Genomic DNA, 11,259 nt, shown 5'->3' with positions numbered 1-11,259 from the left:
TACTGTACATCATTTCTGTTGACAGAATGTTTTGTTTTGAACTATCCCTTTAAATAAATATATATCAATAATCAAAATAATCAAGTCAATAGTTACCTATTATTAACATTCTTCAAAATATCTTCTTTTGTACTCAATAGAAAAAAAAGAACTCATAAATGTTGAATGTTTTGTATGAAATATCCCTTTATTGCCTCATTTCATGCCCGCTTATAATAAGTTTTCTAGTGAGGCTTCCTTCTGTGCTGTTCATCATCATCTTCATCATCATCCTCATCACTGCTGCTGTATTCGTCTTTGTCTTCTTCCTCCAGCTCTCTTGCTATCAGCTTGCGAAAAACATTGAACTCTTCTGCATTTGCGGAGGCGACCTGCATCAGAAATGTTTCCTCAGAGGCGCAGAGGATGTCTTTGAGCGGAGGGTTGAGGATGAGGGTTTGACCCTTTTTGTCTGGCGTCTGGTACAGTCCTCTTCTCTCCAGAAAACTGTGTCGACACCGCAGCTCAGACACAGGTAATCTGAACAGCTTCGACTTTACCATTTCTGCTTGCCGAACGCCCATACGGAAATATGTATACTGTGGGGTGAAAACAAGCTGGCCGTCAGTTTGCTAGTATAAAATAGGGCTGCATTACACTGGGAAAAAAAATGTACATCGCAACATTTATGTTATTTATACTGTGATTGTGATTCGAATGCAACTTCACCACATGATTTAAATAACTTAAACATTTTTAAATAATTCATTGTATTAAACTGACTGGGGGAAATTTTTGTAGGTGAACACATTTGCATAAAATATCATGAGAATTACTATGGAGCCAGATCAGTTTCAAAAATAATAAATTTACAAATTAAAATTCATCCATCAACAACACAATTAACATTAACAAATTATAATTTGTAAGTTCAAAACATTTATTCATTCATTTTCTTGTCGGCTTAATCCCTTTATTAATCCGGGGCCGCCACAGCGGAATGAACCGCCAACTTATCCAGCAAGTTTTTACTCAGCGGATGACCTTCCAGCCATCTCTGGAAAACATCCACACACACATTCACACACACACTTATACACTACGGACACTTTAGCCTACCCAATTCACCTGTACCACATGTCTTTGGACTGTGGGGGAAACCGGAGCACCCGGAGGAAACCCACGCGGAGGCAAAGAGAACATGCAAACTCCACACAGAAACTTCAACTGAGCCGAGGCTCGAACCAGCGACCTTCTAGCTGTGAGGCGACAGCACTACCTACTGCACCACTGCCTCGCCCAGTTCAAAACATGATTCATGAATTTGATGCAAATCAAATTCATGAATTCAAAACACGATTAAAAAATACACAAATCCAATTTGTAAATTCAAAACACGATTCAAATATACACAAATTCAATTCATGAATTCAAAACTATTCAAAAATACACAAAACCAATTTGTGAATAAAAAAAAACGATTAAAAATGTTCGCAAATCCAATTTGTAAATTCAAAACACAATTCAAAAGTACACAAATCCAATTTGTAAATTCAAAACATGATTCTGAAATACACAAATTCAATTCATTTGTCGAAAATATTTATGATTTTTACTTGTGCATTTACAAATTGTGTTTACAAATTGTATTTTGTAAATGTGAACTGTGCTGTCCATGTATGAATTTTTTTTTGTATATTTTGTAAATGTATTATTTTTTAGACTGATCTGGCTCCATAAACTAGAAGCATAGTTAAATACAAAAGAGCAAATGTTATAGACCATTTCAATGCAATTATTACATTTCCTGCTCGCCATCAAATTATTTAAGAGGCAATTCAATAATGTTAAAACAGCTATCACAACATTATTTATCAATATGTGGACCTTTTTGTATTCTCTGAAGCTATGGAAATGAATATGTAAAACAGGAACTACATTAGGACCATTGTTATTGTTGACATCCCTCGAAATGGTCTATGAATGAAATAAACAGTGTTTTGTGAAGTCTTAAAATATTCTGGTAAAAAAATGAAATGATGAAATGTAAAAAAAAATAAATAAAAATCATTAATTAATTCAACATATAAATAATTAAATGCATTTATTCCTTATTAAAGCTACAAACGTTATAATTTCTTGTGGCCAAATGCTTTAATCTCGCTTGAAAATTTCAAAATTGCAATGACAAAACAAGCACACAAAAGCATGCACACCATTCTGGTAGTTGGGGAAAGAAAAAAGGGAGAAAAAACAAACAAACACTGCACAAAGGCTACATCCGAAATCGTCTACTACTCAGTAGACGATTTCAGTTGAATTTACTACTTTATCGTTAAAAAAGTGTGTTCTATACAGTATGAATGTGATTAGTATGAATAGTAGCTTCACTCCCATTCATGAATTCTTTCAGGGTGCATCATGGGATAGCGTAATGTGCATTGAATGCACACTTCAGAATCTCAAAGTAGTAGGTCATCCGGGTACTTCTCGCATGCTGTTTTTAGAATTCTATGAATTTGGACATACACATACTACTCGCCTCGCATACTGTTGTTAGCGTACTATATAGAATGAAAGTATGTGATTTTGGACGCAGCCAAAGACACCAAAAGTATTACAAATGTACGTCACACACTTTGCAAAGTTTTGGAGCCTTGGTGTTGGCAACTATATATACAGTCAAGCCCAAAATTGTTCATTCGGCAGGAAAATTTAGTCCTAAAGTTGTTGTTTAAATGTAAATAAAAGCTTAGAATTTTTTTCCTCCACAATGATGCCTCTTAAACATTTGATAAAAGATAAAAAGAAAACTTGCTGGTTGAATTTAAGTCAGAATTTGTCAAGGATATGAGTAATTTCAGGCTCGACTACATATAACATTTTCTTTCTATTTGTTTATTAATTTTTTTTCATTCGCAGTGACTACACAATATGATGTGTTCTGGACTGTGGTGTCTGGTCAGCTATAATTGCGATCCGGCATATGCTGTGATTTGACTATTGCGTATGTTCACATTTCAGTGTTGATGCTGAAACCATACATTGTGCAGCACTTTTGTAAAACCTGTTGTAAGACCTGCGACAGCTCATACAACAGCAAAACGATGGGAGAAATACATTTACAAAAACAGTTTTTCCCGCTCAAATGTTCTGGCATCATGTGCTCTCATGAGACCTAAAAAAACACTCTCTGAGAAAAAAGCCTGCTGTACCTGAATCTTGTACTCCAGCTGGGCTAAATCCTCCTCCAAAACCTCAGGAGAGTTTCTTAGGATTTCTGTGACTTGTTGGGTGGTGAAGTGGCATTTTTCTTTGAGCAATCGTGATACTGCGTTTACCCTTTTTAATGGCAGGACCATGACTTTGGGGTAGTGACTGATCATCCTCTGTAAACTACCTGTGGACACATTCAGACTCTTCATTAGGAAAAACAAATACTGAAATAGATTTAAACACTGAGCAGAAAGAAAATGCATAGAGAGAACAATGTACATACAGTCATGGTCAAAAGTATTGGCACCCTTTGTAAAAGTGAACATACAAACTGTGGAAAATACATCTATGATATTTATAAGAAAACTTATCTTCCTATTTTTAAATCCCCAAAAAATCTAAATTTCATTTAACTATTTATTGGGTGAAGAACCATATATGGTAACTGAACAAGAACTGAAAAAGTTCAAGAAGTCTTGTAATAATCCCCATTTTACAATGAGTGTCTTATAAAAGAGTTGATAACATTAACATTTCCTTGAAAATATTTTATTCCTAAATAAATGTTGTTCTCCAATACATGTTGACCACAATTATAGGCAACCCTAGAATTGTTTCTGAGTAAATTAAATATGTGACGTATACTCCTACAATTTATATTTGCATTTTTAACACATCACACTGAGTGTAGTGTTGTCATGATACTGGAATTTCTAACTTTGATACAATAACTACAAAACTATCAATATTCGATACTGTGAAAAAAACACTATTGCAAATATTAAACTTTCCAGTCACAGCTTTCTGTTCTGATGTGCAGCAAATGACAGTTGAGTCCCTGAGTCTCTACTCCAGCAGGAGTATTCATAGCCAACGCCAACTCTGCTCGGGTTCCCGCAGGAGCCTGTCTCACCCTTTGCTCCCACTGGAGCCCTCTTCACATTCTTTTCAAACCACTATATCCAGCAGCCGGATATAGCACATCAAGCCTTTAGGGGAGTTTCTTCGAATACACGGCTGCTGTCCCGAGTCTCAAGCATTTGGGGAGCTCTCGAGAACACCTGACCTCGTACTCCCCTCACATGCTCTATGGACCTGGCGGGAGCCCTAGGCTCAACTATCTTCGAGCTCAGGGTTCTCCCGGGACAGCATGCCAAACCTGCTAACAAGTTGTCAAACAGTATCTAAGTGTGAACTCTTGAAAAACAATTTAATCAAATTCCTCTGTTGTCATTCAGAAACAAGCTTCTGCATATGCAGCTGCCAAGCGCTTGTTCAGATGCAGATTTCACGGCCATCCCAGTGTCCCGACCTAAACCTATAGTGAATGAATGGATAAACTAAAGTGGAACAACATTTAAAGAATCTTATTTAAACTCTGAATGGAGAAAAATATATGATTTATTTGCACATTTATGCCAACTTTATTAAGCATTACAGGGGACTCTAGGCAAATGAAGCCTGCAGAAAGTTACGATTAACAGTTTCCAATAGTTGAGGCCAATTTTCAATGAAGAAAAAGAAACATTTACTCCATAATGATATTTTCAATTTTGAGATTAATTTTGAGAAAATGGGAGATTTCTTTTCACTGCTCTATTTACCAAAGGTGCCAATAACTTTCACAACCATTGTATCATCAACAATATACTCTTCCATGCCCTTAGCTGCTTGGGAATAATGTAAGTATGCTATAGATCAATATTAACTAAATTAAAGATGTTTATCATATATTTCAATACTGGATTGATTAAAATGACAGTCAAAACAGTAATATCGCAAATTATATTAAAATACAATATAATTGTTATTGGTATATTTGATTAAATATAGCATTCAGCGTCACATATTTCAGAACAATTAATTTTTTTAAAATAATAAAAAGATTTAAAGGGACAGTTCCTGCAAAGATCTATATCCTACTATCATTTTCTTACCCTCCAATTGTTCCAAACCTATACTACACAAAAAACAAGCCATTGACTCACATAGTATTTTTATTCCTACTATTGATGTCAACGGCTGATTTGTTTGAACTGATTCTTTAGAATATCTTGTTTTGTTAAACAGAAGAAAAAAAAAAATCATAAAAGTTTAGATCCAATTGAGGGTTAGTAAATGAGCAAACTGTTGCTTTTTGGGTGAACTAACCCTTTTATATATTTTAAATAGTTGTCTTTCAAAAAAAATAATAATCACTGACCTCGAACATTTTTGTAAATTGTAATTTATAAGCACCATCTTGAATGATCCCATCTGAACTACAAATGTTTATCATATAATACTGGACTGATCAAAATGATAGTATAAAAACAGTAATATCGCAAGTGATATTACAGTATAATATGCTTGTTTTTGGTATATTTGAAATATCTTACATATCTTACATATTTCAAACAGTTGTAGGTAAAAAAAATTGTTGAAACACAACTGTCTGTTATTTGGCCTTTTTTTTATTTGAAGAATAAAACTTTAATCCTTCCATCATTTCCTGCCCTTCACTTGTTCCAAACCTGTTTAAGTTTCTATAAGTTCTGGATGTACTAGACCAGGGGTGCCCAAACTTGTTTTTGGCTCCAACTTGCCTCAATACACCTGCACAGATGATTCTAGAAACCCTAGTGCAAACTTGATTAGCTAGCCCAAGCTGAATGGAGTTGGAACTAAACTTTGCAGGACACCGGTGCTCCAGGATCGAGTTTGGGCACCCCTTTATTAGACAAAAACAGCCATTGACTTACGTAGTATTTTTATTCTTGCTATTGACGTCAATGGCCGATTTCGTCTAACATTCTTCAGAATATCTTGTTTTGTACAAAGACGTGCGGTACAGATGAATGGGATACGGTAAATTGTCTGTAGTGTATGTGAGTGGGTCCAAGAGTGTATGGGTGTTCCCTGTGTTGGGTTGCAGCTGGAAGGGCAGCTGCGTAAAACATGTGCTGGATAAGTTGGTGGTTCATTGCGATGTGGCGACCCCTAAATAATAAAGGGACTAAGCCGAAAAGAAAACAAATGAAGCATCATCTACCAATCCTTACTCAATTAAAAATGTTTATCATATAATTCAATACTGGACTAATCAAAATGACAGTATAAAAGCAGTAATATCGCAAGTAATAATACAATGAAAAATACTTGTTTTTGATATATATTATTCAGTGTCACGTGTTTCAGAAATAGTCTGAATATGGAAATTTGGAGGTTAAAAAAATCATTACTTGAGGGTGAGTAAATGAGCAAATGTTGATTTTTAGATGAACTATTCATTTAATATATTTTAAATTATCATTTAAAATAATAGTAATTACTGACCCCTAGGCTTGTCACAATCATCAATATATTGACTTATCACATAACACACATCACTTTTAGTGATGCAATATAAATTGCTCATACATAAAAAACAATTCTGGCAACATTTTAGCCGATTATGCAACATCTCTATCTCTATTGAAGGTGTGGTTAAAAACCCTATAGTATTTACTATAAATTACTATAGTATATTTTCATGTTGGTGTCTGAGAAATCTGTTTCTTTCACTTGTCACTTTTTTGTTAATATTTATTATTGTTTATTTAGGATATGCGTTTTTACATTCTGATTCCAATGTCTAATTATTACAGTGTTAAAATTACTATAATTAAATGGAAAATTCTTAAGAATAAAACTTGATGAGTTCTTTGTAAGAGTATTCTTGCATTGTAATGATATTATATTGTTTTTCTGCCATTATTAATGAGTTGCATAAAATGGTCTTAAAATGACAACAATATCGTTTATCGCGATACATTTTGACGCAATATATCGTAAGACCAAAAAAATATTGTGACAGGCCTACTGACAAAATTAATTTTTGTCATTTTTAATTAATAAGCATCATCACCTTCTACCAATCCCATCTTCCTCAGATTAAGGATGCGCTGCTGCAGCTCTGCACCTTTAGCCGAATACACCTCAGGACACTTCTGCAGTATTTTCAGCACGCTGGAGGGATTAAAGCCCAGGACGAAGAGCGCTGTGAGAACTGAAGGTACATGTTTGCCGCGGCTCTTCAGGGCTGCTTCATGCATCTCCTCGGCTTGAGTCTGTGAGAAGCCCATCTGGAGTAAAGAACATAAGGTGAGCTGATTCACAGGGCTGTGGGGCATCTGACTGCTGTGGGGCTCTTGCTGTGTGGAGCAGAACGGCATATGACCTCTGTTCATCACCACAGGACATGCACTCCATCTCCACAGCCATCGCACCATCTGACAACACAGAAAGCAAATGTTGTTCATTTCAATTCACAATGGCCAAAAAAAAAAAAAACATTATATATATATATATATATATATATATATATATATATATATATATATATATATATATGGGACATTCTACCAGCAATGTACATTGTCACTTATAAAAAATGTGAGAGGGCCTGACCTTTAAGCTTGTCGTCTTCAAAAGATCATACAAAAACAAGCATAAAATCATACAATTCAATGATAGAACTCATCCTTGATCATAGTCAGCTTCTCCTCCATCAAATGATGTCATTTTGTTTGAGTCATAGTCTTAAAGGTGTATTACACACATTTTAGGATAGATTTAATGCAAATGTGACAGGACTGACAGAAACATGGGGACAGTTGTAAAATTGTATTTATTTGTAGAATGCATTTATAATTTCATGTTTTAAATAATTGTTGTCAATCATAACAACTTAAACTTGCTATTTCTGAAGTATTTTTTTTTCTTCTAAATAACAGTTTTTAGCATAACAAAACTACAGTGCATCTGGAAAGTATTCATAGCGCTTCAAATTTTCCACATTTGTTTATGTTACAGCCTTATTCTTAAATGGATTCAATTCATGTATTTCCTCAAAATTTTACACACAATACCCCATAATGACAATGTGAAAAAAATTTGTTGAAATTGTTGCAAATTTATTAAAAATAAAAACCCTGAAAAATCACATGTACATCAGTATTCACAGCCTTTGCTCAATACTGTTGATGCACCTTTGGTTACAAAAAAAAATTACAGCCTCAAGTCTCTTTGAATATGATGCTACAAGCTTGGCACACCTGTCTTTGGGAATTTTTGCCCATTCCTCTTTGTAGTACCTCTCAAGCTATATTAGGTTAGATGGGAAGCGACGGTGTACAGACATTTTCAGATGTGTCCAGAGATGTTCAATAAAATTTGGATCTGGGCTCTGGCTGGGCCGCTCAAGGACTTCATCGAGTAGTTGTGAAGACACACCATTGATATTTTGGCGGTGTGCTTTGGGTCATTGTCCTGCTGGAAGATGAACCGTCACCCCAGTCTGAGGTTAAGAGCACTCTGAAGCAGGTTTTCATTCAGGATGTCTCTGTACATTGCTGCATTCATCTTTCCCTCTATCCTGACTAGTCTTCCAGTTCCTGTTGCTGAAAAACATCCCCACAGCATGATGCTGTGACCGCCATGCTTCACTGTAGGGATGGTATTAGCCTGGTGATGAGCGGTGCCTGGTTTTTTCCAAATGCAACGCCTGGCATTTAATCCACAGCGTTTAATTTTAGTCTCAACAGACCAGAGAATTTAATTTTTTATGGTCTGAGAGTCCTTCAAATGCAAATTCCAGGTGGGGGGTGGCTTCCATCTGGCCACTCTATCATATATGCCTGATTGGTGAATTGCTGCACAGATGGTTGTCCTTCTGTGAGTTTCTCCTCTCTCCATAGAAGAACACTGGAGCTCAGACAGAGTGACCATTGGGTTATTGATCACCTCCCTGACCAAGGCCCTTCTCCCCCGATCACTCAGCTTTAGATGGCCGCCCAGCTCTAGAAAGAGTCCTGGTGGTTCCAAATATCTTCCACTTACGGAGAAGCCACTGTGGAGGCCACTGTGCTCAATGGAACTTTTAGAGCAGCAGAAATTTTTCTGTAACCTTTCCCAGCCTTGTGCCGAGACAATCCTATCTCGGAGGTCTACAGACAATTCCTTTGTCTTCATGCTTGATTTGTGCTTTGACATGCACTGTCAACCCTGGGACCTTATTTAGACAGGTGTATGCCTTTTCAAATCATGTCCAATCAACTGAATTTACCACAGGTGAACTCCAATTAAGCTGCTGAAACATCTCAAGAATGATTCGTGGAAACAGAATATACCTGAGCTCAATTCAGAGCTTCACAGCAAAGGCTGTGAATGCTAATGTACATATGATTTTTCAGGGTTTTTTTTTTTTATAAATTTGCAACAATTTCAAAAAAATCTTTTTTATTCCACATTGTCATTATAGAGTATTGTGTGTAGAATCTTGAGGAAATCTATTTTGGAATAAGGTTGTAACATAAACAAATGTGGAAAAAGTGAAGTGCTATGAATACTTTCAGGATGCACTGTATTAAAGCTGTAGGTTCAATTGGGCTGAGGACAAAGACAGGGTTTGTACATATGTGTAGTTTTTTTTTTTTTTTGCCGCTTCTGTAAAGGGGATTTATTTTAGTGTGTGTATCCAGTCTATATGTTGATAGCAGGAAGTAACTTAAAAAACACAGCTGATTTGTGTGCGATTTGACTTTTAAAATAGTTACTGATATTTTGTGGCATGATGAAGGCCTCAGTCTTTAGTAAGTATATAACTATATCACATATAAAACACACATATCACGTAGGAGCAATTCCAGCGTTATTATGGATGCGATATTTGCAGTAAAAACTCAAATCATGAATTCACAAAGTATAGGTTAACGTTAATGTTATATTGAAGCAACTGTTTATATTTTCCAAAACAACAAACCACAGAGTTATGGAATGAAAAAAATATCAATCTGCATTAATTTTTTATTTTTTATATGAGGAAAATAATCATGTCATATGGATGTCAAAAAAGTTTGCCAGTTTACAGTATACAACATACTTTTTAGAAATTCTTTGAATTAATCTGCACATCTCAAAAGAAATTATGCTAATCAAAAGATGTTTGCCCTCTATAAAATATATATATTTGAGGCGTTTGAGGGAAAAGTTATGAATGTGACATCATTATGGATGTGACACTTTTACGTTATGGATGTGACCGATATGAAATTGGCACTTGTATGACCATAGTTAATGAAATATAATTGTTTGAAAACACGGAAAGAGACATTTTGAGCTTTTTTCAAAGTACTTGCATAGAAACGGTTTCTCTATTTTGTTGAAAACATTTTTTATCATGGCAAGTTTGACATTTGCATGGAATGGCTCGTATACAACAATATCAGAACAATATTCGTACAACAAAACAACATTATTCTGAACTATAGCTACTTAACGTTGCCAAATATCTTTTTTTTTTACTAAATTTGATTGTGTTTTAAGAGTTTTTAAAGATACCTTAAGTATTTAGATTTAAAATAACATACAAGTGAGTATTTTAATGCCATTACATGACCCTAAATGATTTTATTTTTCCGTATAGAGCCCACTGCAAACGACTGAATGGCGCTTAGTGGCGTCTTCTGAAATTCGTGCTGAAAATGTATGATAGTGTTTAACGTTATTTCCTACTCAGATAAAACACTAAAACACGACACAAACTACATGTCGTGTATAATTGATTAATTTTAGAGGCTATGGACGATTTTAGCTTCAGTAGGGCAAAATGTTTTTGTAAATATTAGCTACACATGTGTTTGATCAAGTTTGAATGAAGGTCACATTGTACATCAAAACAATGAGACAACTTTAAAAATTAATTAAACGTAATGACATTTGTATTTGTTTTGCCAATAACCAAGAGCCCTTAAAATAAAAGTTAACGCCATTTCTCCAACTCGATTTATCGCAAATAAATGCAACCCCGGTTCCAGTCAGTGAACGACAGACAAAAAATCCGCGTCTAACCAACATAAACGCGATATATTAATGACAAATTCTGCAATTGAAGGTCCAAATTTAGCGTTCAAGAATCTTAATAGATGTAAAACATTTATTTTATCCCTTACACTGTACCTGTTTTATGCATACATGTGAACCCATAGCTGTGCTGCGTCAAAACACGACCGACCCCGCAACAACAGCCAGAGCTCAAAAGTTCCG

General features: G+C 35.2%; 1 protein-coding gene across 3 annotated transcripts; it reads right to left on the bottom strand.

Annotated features, from left to right (window-relative positions):
- Positions 1-166: 166 nt before the first annotated feature.
- mterf4 (mitochondrial transcription termination factor 4) lies at positions 167-11,249 on the bottom strand. Of its 3 annotated transcripts, XM_073909469.1 has the most exons (5): positions 11,173-11,220; positions 7,394-7,445; positions 7,082-7,298; positions 3,195-3,379; positions 167-578 (listed from the first exon to the last, which is right to left on the bottom strand). In XM_073909469.1, exons 3-5 carry the CDS (start codon positions 7,296-7,298, stop codon positions 225-227), a joined length of 756 nt encoding a protein of 251 aa, XP_073765570.1. In that variant the 5' UTR covers positions 7,394-7,445; positions 11,173-11,220; the 3' UTR covers positions 167-224.
- Positions 11,250-11,259: the final 10 nt, after the last annotated feature.

The sequence above is a fragment of the Danio rerio genome, chromosome 2 (genome assembly GCF_049306965.1).
Source record: "Danio rerio strain Tuebingen ecotype United States chromosome 2, GRCz12tu, whole genome shotgun sequence".
Taxonomy (NCBI): domain Eukaryota; kingdom Metazoa; phylum Chordata; class Actinopteri; order Cypriniformes; family Danionidae; genus Danio; species Danio rerio.
The sequence above is the reverse complement of the archived record's forward strand: the minus strand, read 5'-3'. Positions and strand labels throughout refer to the sequence as shown.

What these genes read in the sequence shown, in the direction of transcription:
- mterf4 (XM_073909469.1), bottom strand. Translation starts at nt 7,298, where the DNA reads ATGGGCTTCTCACAGACTCAAGCCGAGGAGATGCATGAAGCAGCCCTG. An exon ending in GAAGATGGGATTGGTAGAAG is followed by an intron (nt 3,380 to 7,081) that starts GTGATGATGCTT and finishes ATGTGTCCACAG; the next exon opens with GTAGTTTACAGAGGATGATC. An exon ending in AGCTGGAGTACAAGATTCAG is followed by an intron (nt 579 to 3,194) that starts GTACAGCAGGCT and finishes TTCACCCCACAG; the next exon opens with TATACATATTTCCGTATGGG.